Raw genomic sequence first — 13042 nt, 5'->3', positions numbered from 1 at the left:
CTTTCCCTCCCCCAAGGACATCCTGGTTATAAAGCTGCTGTCTCCTCCTTCCTATAGGAAGCTCTGATTCATCTGGTCTCCCTCCATCTGTCAGGGCCCCCGTATTGTGAAGAGGCTGTGATTCATCTGGTCTCCCTCCATCTGTCAAGGCCCCGTATTGTGAAGAGGCTCCATCTGTCAGGGCCCCGTATTGTGAAGAGGCTGTGATTCATCTGGTCTCCCTCCATCTGTCAGGGCCCCGTATTGTGAAGAGGCTGTGATTCATCGGCTCTTCTCCATCTCTTTCCTCTCTCCTGCTCCCGTTCTACCAGCAGTACATGGCATGACATGCCCCCTCTCCGTCAAGAGGCCATATAACTCCTCTCCTCCTCCCTCAGGGCTCCCAGTAGGACCCTCAGCAGTGTGTTCTCCTCCTCCGTCAAGAGGCCATATAACTCCTCTCCTCCTCCCTCAGGGCTCCCAGTAGGACCCTCAGCAGTGTGTTCTCCTCCTCCGTCAAGATGCCATATAACTCCTCTCCACCCCCGTCTCCTCCTCCTCCTCCTCCTCCTCCTCCTCCTCTCTCTCCTCCTCCCCTCTCTCCTCCTCCTCCTCCTCCCCTCTCTCCTCCTCCTCCCCTGTCTCCTCCTCCTCCTCCACCCCTCTCTCCTCCTCCCCCACCCCCACCCCTCTCTCCTCCTCCCCTCTCTCCGTCTCCCTGGCTCTCAGGGCTCCCAGTAAGACCCTCAGCAGTGTGTTCTCAGTGAGAAGGTTCTCTGATGCATCTGCTAGTTCCTGTAGCCTCCTGACTGCCTCCCCTAACTGACGACTCTTCTCCCTGTGCTGCTCCACTAGGCTCAGCCTCTCACGCTGCAACTCGCCATTCTGGGACTGAAGCAGTGCATTGTGGGTCTCCAGGGCCACGGCGTCGAAGGATAACCGCCGGTTGTCTCGCCATAGCTGGGCCAATTGGTTGGAGAGGCGCTGGCGTGCACGGTGTAATGTTTGGACTTCTCCTTGTAGAGCGCGGAACTCCGCCTTGAGGAGAACCTGAGGGTTAGGGTCGGATCCTTCTGCTTTCATTGGCTGGTGGGCGGAGTCGGAGTGCTTCAGGATGAAACGTAATAGGTTGGGGAGAGTGATGGGAGTGTCCTCCGGGAACTTCACGGACAGGTGTTTCCTAAGGACGAAGAGCGGCAGGAAGTAACATAAGACTAGTTAGTCAAACTAAATAAGGCATGAGAGGCTGTGGGATATCTTTACATATTAGTGAGGCGGTGGAATATCTTTACATATTAGTGAGAGGCTGTGGGATATCTTTACATATTAGTGAGGCGGTGGAATATCTTTACATATTAGTGAGAGGCTGTGGGATATCTTTACATATTAGTGAGAGGCTGTGGGATATATTTACATATTAGTGAGAGACTGTGGGATATCTTTACATATTAGTGAGAGGCTGTGGGATATCTTTACATATTAGTGAGAGACTGTGGGATATCTTTACATATTAGTGAGAGACTGTGGGATATCTTTACATATTAGTGAGAGACTGTGGGATATCTTTACATATTAGTGAGAGACTGTGGGATATCTTTACATATTAGTGAATCATAGCCAACATGTCTTGTTTAGTACAAAGAGAACAGTGTGTTCAACAACAGACAATGTCTGACCTGTCTGAGTAGGTAATGGTACATACAGGGGTGTGTTCTGTCTGACCTGTCTGAGTAGGTAATGGTACATACAGGGGTGTGTTCTATCTGACCTGTCTGAGTAGGTAATGGTACATACAGGGGTGTGTTCTGTCTGACCTGTCTGAGTAGGTAATGGTACATACAGGGGTGTGTTCTATCTGACCTGTCTGAGTAGGTAATGGTACATACAGGGGTGTGTTCTGTCTGACCTGTCTGAGTAGGTAATGGTACATACAGGGGTGTGTTCTATCTGACCTGTCTGAGTAGGTAATGGTACATACAGGGGTGTGTTCTGTCTGACCTGTCTGAGTAGGTAATGGTACATACAGGGGTGTGTTCTGTCTGACCTGTCTGAGTAGGTAATGGTACATACAGGGGTGTGTTCTATCTGACCTGTCTGAGTAGGTAATGGTACATACAGGGGTGTGTTCTATCTGACCTGTCTGAGTAGGTAATGGTACATACAGGGGTGTGTTCTATCTGACCTGTCTGAGTAGGTAATGGTACATACAGGGGTGTGTTCTATCTGACCTGTCTGAGTAGGTAATGGTACATACAGGGGTGTGTTCTGTCTGACCTGTCTGAGTAGGTAATGGTACATACAGGGGTGTGTTCTGTCTGACCTGTCTGAGTAGGTAATGGTACATACAGGGGTGTGTTCTGTCTGACTAGGTAATGGTACATACAGGGGGGTGTTCTGTCTGACCTGTCTGAGTAGGTAATGGTACATACAGGGGTGTGTTCTGTCTGACCTGTCTGAGTAGGTAATGGTACATACAGGGGTGTGTTCTGTCTGACCTGTCTGAGTAGGTAATGGTACATACAGGGGTGTGTTCTGTCTGACCTGTCTGAGTAGGTAATGGTACATACAGGGGTGTGTTCTATCTGACCTGTCTGAGTAGGTAATGGTACATACAGGGGTGTGTTCTGTCTGACCTGTCTGAGTAGGTAATGGTACATACAGGGGTGTGTTCTGTCTGACTAGGTAATGGTACATACAGGGGTGTGTTCTGTCTGACCTGTCTGAGTAGGTAATGGTACATACAGGGGTGTGTTCTGTCTGACCTGTCTGAGTAGGTAATGGTACATACAGGGGTGTGTTCTGTCTGACCTGTCTGAGTAGGTAATGGTACATACAGGGGTGTGTTCTGTCTGACCTGTCTGAGTAGGTAATGGTACATACAGGGGTGTGTTCTATCTGACCTGTCTGAGTAGGTAATGGTACATACAGGGGTGTGTTCTGTCTGACCTGTCTGAGTAGGTAATGGTACATACAGGGGTGTGTTCTATCTGACCTGTGTCTGGGGAACAGGAGGACAGAGGGGAAGTGATCCACCATGAACTCCCACGGCAGGTCGTTACGCGCCACGTTCACCCTACACACAGAGACAGTATGACGTCACATCCTGTTACTACAGGATGTTTAACTTTAAAACAGTTGAAAAAACAAAACAAAAAAAACTCAATAAAAACAGAAATCAATACAACAACCCAACTCAGCATTACGTCACAAAATAGAAACAAAACCCAGCCAGCCAGCCAGCCAGCCCTACCTGGCGATGGTGACGGTGCTGTTTCCATGGAACATTCTAGCCAGCTGGATGATGACATGGTTTAGAACAGAGCAGTAGCCACACCACTGGCTGTAGTAGAACAGCAGCACGTCCTGGAGAACACACAACATGGAAAACAGGAAGTCATTTTATCACATTCATGAAGAAAAGCCATTACCATAGCCTTTTTATAGCCATAACCAATGTCCATTCCAGAAACCAGAAACCAGTCTAAACTGAAGTGAATAATTAGAACTAAGACATGTCTTTAAAGACCAGTACAAGTCTGTCAAACCACATCACACAGTTATGATGTTAAACCAGTGTGAGGTGGGGGTGAGGGTCTCTCCCTCTCTCCCTCCTCCCCCTCCTCTCCTCCTCCTTCGCCCTCTCCTCCTCCTCCTCCTCGTTCGCCCTCTCTCTCTCTCTCTCTCTCTCTCCCCCTCTCCTCCTCTCTCTCACCCACCCTGTGAGGATCCATGACATTACTGAGGAAGGAGGTGGTGGTTAGTTCTGAGATGAGGGGTCTCTTCTGGGGCCTCTCCCTCTCCTCATCCCTCCTCCCCACCAGGCGTCTCTGCAGTGGGCTGTGGGGGGTGCTGAAGTTCCTGATGAACATCTCTGGAGGGCCAAGAAGACACACGGGGGTAAAGCTGGCTACTTTCCCTAGACCAGACCTGGGTTCAAATACTACTAGCAATCTTTCAAATACTTTGCTTTAGCCTGCCTGGAGTGCCAGATGGGTGGGGTTTGTAGTTTCAGGACTTTTCTATTGGTCCATTAAGCCAGGGAAGCTCAATCGAGCACAGCTGCAGAATTTGAAATTATTTCAAATGGTATTTAAAACCAGGTCTGTTGCCTACTACATAGTTGACCCAGTAACTCCCCAGTCTTACCCAGTGACTCTGTAACAATAGATAGTTGACCCAGTAACTCCCCAGTCTTACCCAGTGACTCCGTAACAGTAGATAGTTGACCCAGTAACTCCCCAGTCTTACCCAGTGACTCCGTAACAGTAGATAGTTGACCCAGTAACTCCCCAGTCTTACCCAGTGACTCCGTAACAGTAGATAGTTGACCCAGTAACTCCCCAGTCTTACCCAGTGACTCCGTAACAGTAGATAGTTGACCCAGTAACTCCCCAGTCTTACCCAGTGATTCCGTAACAGTAGATAGTTGACCCAGTAACTCCCCAGTCTTACCCAGTGACTCCGTAACAGTAGATAGTTGACCCAGTAACTCCCCAGTCTTACCCAGTGACTCCGTAACAGTAGATAGTTGACCCAGTAACTCCCCAGGGACTCCATAACAGTAGATAGTTGACCCAGTAACTCCCCAGTCTTACCCAGTGACTCCGTAACAGTATATAGTTGACCCAGTATCTCCCCAGTCTTACCCAGTGACTCCGTAACAGTAGATAGTTGACCCAGTAACTCCCCAGTCTTACCCAGTGACTCCGTAACAGTAGATAGTTGACCCAGTAACTCCCCAGTCTTACCCAGTGACTCCGTAACAGTAGATAGTTGACCCAGTAACTCCCCAGTCTTACCCAGTGACTCCGTAACAGTAGATAGTTGACCCAGTAACTCCCCAGTCTTACCCAGTGACTCCGTAACAGTAGATAGTTGACCCAGTAACTCCCCAGTCTTACCCAGTGACTCCGTAACAGTAGATAGTTGACCCAGTAACTCCCCAGTCTTACCCAGTGATTCCGTAACAGTAGATAGTTGACCCAGTAACTCCCCAGTCTTACCCAGTGACTCCGTAACAGTAGATAGTTGACCCAGTAACTCCCCAGTCTTACCCAGTGACTCCGTAACAGTAGATAGTTGACCCAGTAACTCCCCAGGGACTCCATAACAGTAGATAGTTGACCCAGTAACTCCCCAGTCTTACCCAGTGACTCCGTAACAGTATATAGTTGACCCAGTATCTCCCCAGTCTTACCCAGTGACTCCGTAACAGTAGATAGTTGACCCAGTAACTCCCCAGTCTTACCCAGTGACTCCGTAACAGTAGATAGTTGACCCAGTAACTCCCCAGTCTTACCCAGTGACTCCGTAACAGTAGATAGTTGACCCAGTAACTCCCCAGTCTTACCCAGTGACTCCGTAACAGTAGATAGTTGACCCAGTAACTCCCCAGTCTTACCCAGTGACTCCGTAACAGTAGATAGTTGACCCAGTAACTCCCCAGTCTTACCCAGTGACTCTGTAACAGTAGATAGTTGACCCAGTAACTCCCCAGTCTTACCCAGTGACTCCGTAACAGTAGATAGTTGACCCAGTAACTCCCCAGTCTTACCCAGTGACTCCGTAACAGTAGATAGTTGACCCAGTAACTCCCCAGTCTTACCCAGTGACTCCGTAACAGTAGATAGTTGACCCAGTAACTCCCCAGTCTTACCCAGTCACTCCGTAACAGTAGATAGTTGACCCAGTAACTCCCCAGGGACTCCATAACAGTAGATAGTTGACCCAGTAACTCCCCAGTCTTACCCAGTCACTCCGTAACAGTAGATAGTTGACCCAGTAACTCCCCAGTCTTACCCAGTGACTCCGTAACAGTAGATAGTTGACCCAGTAACTCCCCAGTCTTACCCAGTGACTCCGTAACAGTATATAGTTGACCCAGTATCTCCCCAGTCTTACCCAGTGACTCCGTAACAGTAGATAGTTGACCCAGTAACTCCCCAGTCTTACCCAGTGACTCCGTAACAGTAGATAGTTGACCCAGTAACTCCCCAGTCTTACCCAGTGACTCCGTAACAGTAGATAGTTGACCCAGTAACTCCCCAGTCTTACCCAGTGACTCCGTAACAGTAGATAGTTGACCCAGTAACTCCCCAGTCTTACCCAGTGACTCCGTAACAGTAGATAGTTGACCCAGTAACTCCCCAGTCTTACCCAGTGACTCTGTAACAGTAGATAGTTGACCCAGTAACTCCCCAGTCTTACCCAGTGACTCCGTAACAGTAGATAGTTGACCCAGTAACTCCCCAGTCTTACCCAGTGACTCCGTAACAGTAGATAGTTGACCCAGTAACTCCCCAGTCTTACCCAGTGACTCCGTAACAGTAGATAGTTTACCCAGTAACTCCCCAGTCTTACCCAGTGACTCCGTAACAGTAGATAGTTGACCCAGTAACTCCCCAGTCTTACCCAGTGACTCTGTAACAGTAGATAGTTGACCCAGTAACTCCCCAGTCTTACCCAGTGACTCCGTAACAGTAGATAGTTGACCCAGTAACTCCCCAGTCTTACCCAGTGACTCTGTAACAGTAGATAGTTGACCCAGTAACTCCCCAGTCTTACCCAGTGACTCCGTAACAGTAGCGGTCCCTCTGTGGTCCAGAACGTAGTGCACCTCATCCTTCAGGTTCACGATGGTCGCAAACGACCGTGCGCCATCACTGGTCCCGTTGCCTAGCAACCCTCCTAACTCCCCCCGGCTGCCGCCACCCATCTCGTTGTTGCCTAGCGCCCCGAGACGCACCGCCAGCGGCCAGTGGAGGGCGGAGTCCAGGACATAGAACCTGAGAGTCTTATTGGTCCGACAACGCAGCCCTTTAATCCCACTTACTTCCTGGTCCTGAGAGGATGGGGAGGAGTCATGGGAGGAGGGTGGTGAGGGAGGGGGTGTCCCTAGCCCCTCATTGTCTAGCCCTAGCCCCTGCTGTGGGGGCCGGGAAGCCCCTAGCTGTCCCAGAGTTCTACAACAGGCACTATAGCGACCTGACGACGGGCTGTAGCTACTCAGGATGTTACTACAGGAAACCGTCGTTGCCGTCGCCGTCACAGCAACAGGTAGACAGCATCGTCTGAGGTAGGACTGGAGCACGACAGCACCACCTGATGTCTGGGAGGGGAAGGTGCAGCGGGGAGAGCGACCCGGGTTGGACTGGGACTGGTTGAGACAAAGCTCACAAACCCTGGAGGTGGAGCCTGGGAGGGGGTGTGGCCCGGGAAGAACCACTGAGAGGCAGCAGAGAGGGGTGGACAGGGGCTGGGAGGGTCCACTGTAGTAGTGGTCAGAGGGGTGGTGGTGAGGGGAGTTGTTACAGGAATGGTAGCGAACCGCAATGTCTGCAATCTAGAAGGGGGCGGGGTCGAAGAGTTAAATTAATGTGGATATAAAAATCACATAAAAATATAAAATGTTTTTATAGTAGTTGTAGTAGTGGTTGTTGGTTGTAAAGGTCGTTGTTGTTGTCGTGGTGACTCACCTGCGTCAGCAGCGGGTCGGGGCCGGGCCCCAGGGGATTGTGGGGCAGGAAGAGCAGGAGGGCAGGGCCTTTGGTCAGTTCCTGCTCCAGGAGGCGGGACTTAGCGCCAGGCGGCTGCAGCCATTGGAGCACGGTCTCGCGGTGCTCGAAGACCCAGGAACAGATGCCCTCAGAGGTGAAGTTTCGCTCCCAACTAGGGAAGATCTGAGGGGGGAGAGAGGGGGAGACAGGGGATGGGGGGAGGGAGGAGAGAGGAGGAGACGGAATGGGGGGAGGGAGGAGACAGGGGAGAGAGGGGGAGACAGGGGATGGGGAGGGAGGAGAGAGGAGGAGACGGGATGGGGGAGAGATGAGACGGGGGAGAGAGGGGGAGGGAGGAGGGAGGAGAAAGGGGGAGACGGATGGGGAAGGGAGGAGATGGGGGAGAGAGGGAGAGACAGGGGATGGGGGAGAGGGAGAGACCAATGAGGAGTTGATGTGTCGGTAGACAGGGGTGTGTGTGTTGACTGACCAATGAGGAGTTGATGTGTCGGTAGACAGGGGTGTGTGTGTGTTGACTGACCAATGATGAGTTGAAGTGTCGGTAGACAGGGGTGTGTGTGTGTTGACTGACCAATGAGGAGTTGATGTGTCGGTAGACAGGGGTGTGTGTGTTGACTGACCAATGAGGAGTTGATGTGTCGGTAGACAGGGGTGTGTGTGTGTTGACTGACCAATGAGGAGTTGAAGTGTCGGTAGACAGGGGTGTGTGTGTTGACTGACCAATGAGGAGTTGATGTGTCGGTAGACAGGGGTGTGTGTGTGTTGACTGACCAGTGAGGAGTTGAAGTGTCGGTAGACAGGGGTGTGTGTGTGTTGACTGACCAGTGAGGAGTTGAAGTGTCGGTAGACAGGGGTGTGTGTGTGTTGACTGACCAGTGAGGAGTTGAAGTGTCGGTAGACAGGGGTGTGTGTGTGTTGACTGACCAGTGAGGAGTTGAAGTGTCGGTAGACAGGGGTGTGTGTGTGTTGACTGACCAGTGAGGAGTTGAAGTGTCGGTGCAGGTAGATGGTCTGGTCATCTCTGACGGAGATGGACTCTGCCACCAGTTTACTGGTCACCACCCCGAACCGCACCACACCGCGGAAGTCTGCACCGGGGGAGAACACTCACACTTTCATTCATCTATTCATTTATTCATCCTTTATTCATCCAGCAAACTTCTCATTTCTATAGTCACAGAACTAGAATGAGTAGAACAGGCCTTGCTACGGGCAGAGCTTCCAAGTCTGTTCTATTCATTCTATTTCAAATGGCTATGACGTTCTACTCCAGAGGCAAAACACAGCGAGTAGCGGTTATCAAAGAGACACTGGATTAGATGGACTTAAATGTATCCATCTCCCATCAAGGAGAGGATATTAGGAGATGGAAAGTAATTGAAAGTAATTGGGACAACATGGGGGTTAGCATGTCGAGGTTAGCTTACCTCTCTTCAAGGCCTGTAGAGCTGAGGAGAGGTATGTGATGTAGCCGGGAGGCTGAGGAGAAGAGTTGAACTGGAAATAACCCACTACCCCCGGCTGGGAAGCAGGAGGGGAGAACAGACATGAAACGTGACTTGGGTTGCAAAAATCTAGTAACTTCCTCAGAATTCAAAGGTTTTCCAGAAACCTTGGTTAGAGGATTCTGGATTTCCTGCTGATTCCCTACCGATTCTGAGAATCCTCCAAACAGGATGTGGAAAACCTGGGCATTATGGGAAAGGTACTGGAACCCTACGTGTCACATCACAGATCATGAACAGAAGAAGCAGTCAGCCATGTCAGAAAGTCTTTTTATCTAGGTCATATCTACAGGCTAAAACCCTGCTAGCAAAACAACCATATCTACAGGCTAAAACCCTGCTAGCAAAACAACCATATCTACAGGCTAAAACCCTGCTAGCAAAACAACCATATCTACAGGCTAAAACCCTGCTAGCAAAACAACCATATCTACAGGCTAAAACCCTGCTAGCAAAACAACCATATCTACAGGCTAAAACCCTGCTAGCAAAACAACCAGGAAGTCTATTGTGAGAGACACAGAGACACTACAGAAAGGACTAAACTAGAAAGTGTCTGAGCGGCTCCTGAACACAATAACACCCTCCATCATACCATACACCACACCTGACCCACAGGTACACCACACCTAGTGGACTCCTCCCAAATGGCACCCTATTCCTTTTATAGTGTACTACTTTTAACCATAGCTCTGTAGTGGACTATAAAGGGAACAGGGTGCTATTTGGGACATTAACTCTCATTATTAAATAGAACTCTGTCTTTCTCTCTAACAACAGAAAGACCCAAAGCATAACACTCATATTATTTCTCTCCCTCCCTCCAGCATCGCCCTCCCTCCCTCCCTCCAGCATCTCCCTCCCTCCTTCCCTCCCTCCAGCATCTCCCTCCTTCCCTCCCTCCCTCCAGCATCTCCCTCCAGCATCTCCCTCCAGCATCTCCCTCCAGCATCTCCCTCCCTCCAGCATCTCCCTCCCTCCAGCATCTCCCTCCTTCCCTCCCTCCCTCCCTCCCTCCAGCATCTCCCTCCTTCCCTCCCTCCAGCATCTCCCTCCCTCCAGCATCTCCCTCCTCCTCCTCTCCCCCCCACCTCATACCTCATGATAAGACAGAAAGTCTTGTAGTGTGGCTCGTGATGGTAGATAGGTCAGTGGAGTGATGACTCTCAGGATGAATCTCTCTACATAGGAAGCCATGAATGGACCTTTGTAATGTATAGGGCCAAACCTCCAGAGACAGACAGGGGACAGACAGATACAACAGGTCTTAGGTATCGAGCATGTCAGAGTAGGAGGAGTAGAATCAGCCTTTTAGATCAGAATGAAGAATACATGGACAGAGGGGAATAATATCTCATAAAGGACACAACAGAATATTATCACAAAGAGAGTAATAACCAAACAAGACGCAAAATGAATAGACTGTATCTCCTTCCCCTTGATATAAAATGAACAGACTGCATCTCCTTCCCCTTGATATAAAATGAATAGACTGCATCTCCTTCCCCTTGATATAAAATGAATAGACTGTATCTCCTTCCCCTTGACATAAAATGAATAGACTGCATCTCCTTCCCCTTGATATAAAATGAATAGACTGTATCTCCGTCCCCTTGATATAAAATGAATAGACTGCATCTCCTTCCCCTTGGTATAAAATGAATAGACTACATCTCCTTCCCCTTGATATAAAATGAATAGACTGCATCTCCTTCCCCTTGATATAAAATGAATAGACTGTATCTCCTTCCCCTTGATATAAAATGAATAGACTGTATCTCCTTCCCCTTGATATAAAATGAAAAGACTGCATCTCCTTCCCCTTGATATAAAATGAATAGACTGTATCTCCTTCCTCTAGAACAGGTGGATGACAGGGTATAGATATAGAACTAGTAGACTGTATTACCTCTTGTAGAACAGGTGGATGACAGGGTATAGATATAGAACTAGTAGACTGTATTACCTCTTGTAGAACAGGGTATAGATATAGAACTAGTAGACTGTATTACCTCTTGTAGAACAGCTGGATGACAGGGTATTGGTAGAAGCTCTTCTGTTTCCTGCATTTCCCCTGGCTCCACCAACAGTTCACTGCCACAAACTGCACCTGTACAAACAGTGCAGACATCAGAGCAAGAATAAGGCCACAGCAGACCACCTGCACAGAGAAGGAGGCGCATTTAGAAACAGCTTCAGAATTTAGTACAGTAACTCTGAGGTGTATTGAGTTGTACTGTCTACAGTAGAAACAGACTGGCACCCAGACTATATAGCACCATACAGACTGGCACCCAGACTATACATCACCATACTGACTGGCACCCAGACTATACATCACCATACAGACTGGCACCCAGACTATACATCACCATACTGACTGGCACCCAGACTATACATCACCATACTGACTGGCACCCAGACTATACATCACCATACTGACTGGCACCCAGACTATACAGTGGGGAAAAAAAGTATTTAGTCAGCCACCAATTGTGCAAGTTCTCCCACTTAAAAAGATGAGAGAGGCCTGTAATTTTCATCATAGGTACACGTCAACTATGACAGACAAATTGAGGAAAAAAAATCCAGAAAATCACATTGTAGGATTTTTAATGAATTTATTTGCAAATTATGGTGGAAAATAAGTATTTGGTCACCTAGAAACAAGCAAGATTTATGGCTCTCACAGACCTGTAACTTCTTCTTTAAGAGGCTCCTCTGTCCTCCACTCGTTACCTGTATTAATGGCACCTGTTTGAACTTGTTATCAGTATAAAAGACACCTGTCCACAACCTCAAACAGTCACACTCCAAACTCCACTATGGCCAAGACCAAAGAGCTGTCAAAGGACACCAGAAACAAAATTGTAGACCTGCACCAGGCTGGGAAGACTGAATCTCCAATAGGTAAGCAGCTTGGTTTGAAGAAATCAACTGTGGGAGCAATTATTAGGAAATGGAAGACATACAAGACCACTGATAATCTCCCTCGATCTGGGGCTCCACGCAAGATCTCACCCCGTGGGGTCAAAATTATCACAAGAACGGTGAGCAAAAATCCCAGAACCACACGGGGGGACCTAGTGAATGACCTGCAGAGAGCTGGGACCAAAGTAACAAAGCCTACCATCAGTAACACACTACGCCGCCAGGGACTCAAATCCTGCAGTGCAAGACGTGTCCCCCTGCTTAAGCCAGTACATGTCCAGGCCCGTCTGAAGTTTGCTAGAGTGCATTTGGATGATCCAGAAGAGGATTGGGAGAATGTCATATGGTCAGATGAAACCAAAATATAACTTTTTGGTAAAAACTCAACTCGTCGTGTTTGGAGGACAAAGAATGCTGAGTTGCATCCAAAGAACACCATACCTACTGTGAAGCATGGGGGTGGAAACATCATGCTTTGGGGCGGTTTTTCTGCAAAGGGACCAGGACGACTGATCCATGTAAAGGAAAGAATGAATGGGGCCATGTATCGTGAGATTTTGAGTGAAAACCTCCTTCCATCAGCAAGGGCATTGAAGATGAAACGTGGCTGGGTCTTTCAGCATGACAATGATCCCAAACACACCGCCCGGGCAACGAAGGAGTGGCTTCGTAAGAAGCATTTCAAGGTCCTGGAGTGGCCTAGCCAGTCTCCAGATCTCAACCCCATAGAAAATCTTTGGAGGGAGTTGAAAGTCCGTGTTGCCCAGCGACAGCCCCAAAACATCACTGCTCTAGAGGAGATCTGAATGGAGGAATGGGCCAAAATACCAGCAACAGTGTGTGAAAACCTTGTGAAGACTTACAGAAAACGTTTGACCTGTGTCATTGCCAACAAAGGGTATATAACAAAGTATTGACAAAACTTTTGTTATTGACCAAATACTTATTTTCCACCATAATTTGCAAATAAATTCATTAAAAATCCTACAATGTGATTTTCTGGATTTTTTTTTCTCATTTTGTCTGTCATAGTTGACGTGTACCTATGATGAAAATTACAGGCCTCTCTCATCTTTTTAAGTGGGAGAACTTGCACAATTGGTGGCTGAC

General features: G+C 48.7%; 1 protein-coding gene across 1 annotated transcript in view; it reads right to left on the bottom strand.

Moving 5' to 3' along the window:
* Positions 1 to 495: 495 nt before the first annotated feature.
* Positions 496 to 13042, bottom strand: part of LOC311126671 (thioredoxin domain-containing protein 11-like) — a gene marked incomplete at its 3' end in the record, with an annotated part of 18968 nt that continues 6421 nt past the window's right edge. Inside the window, exons 3-12 of the mRNA XM_084200663.1 lie at positions 11014 to 11111; positions 10100 to 10229; positions 8924 to 9017; positions 8472 to 8584; positions 7455 to 7658; positions 6544 to 7321; positions 3696 to 3850; positions 3230 to 3342; positions 2906 to 3052; positions 496 to 1195 (exon numbers count right to left, since the gene is read on the bottom strand). Of these exons, the coding sequence (XP_084056789.1) occupies positions 496 to 1195; positions 2906 to 3052; positions 3230 to 3342; positions 3696 to 3850; positions 6544 to 7321; positions 7455 to 7658; positions 8472 to 8584; positions 8924 to 9017; positions 10100 to 10229; positions 11014 to 11111 (2532 nt within the window). The remainder of the gene's footprint in view (positions 1196 to 2905; positions 3053 to 3229; positions 3343 to 3695; positions 3851 to 6543; positions 7322 to 7454; positions 7659 to 8471; positions 8585 to 8923; positions 9018 to 10099; positions 10230 to 11013; positions 11112 to 13042) is intronic.

The sequence above is a fragment of the Coregonus lavaretus genome (assembly GCF_964263955.1).
Source record: "Coregonus lavaretus genome assembly, contig: HAP1_SCAFFOLD_514, whole genome shotgun sequence".
Classification (NCBI taxonomy): domain Eukaryota; kingdom Metazoa; phylum Chordata; class Actinopteri; order Salmoniformes; family Salmonidae; genus Coregonus; species Coregonus lavaretus.
The sequence above is the reverse complement of the archived record's forward strand: the minus strand, read 5'-3'. Positions and strand labels throughout refer to the sequence as shown.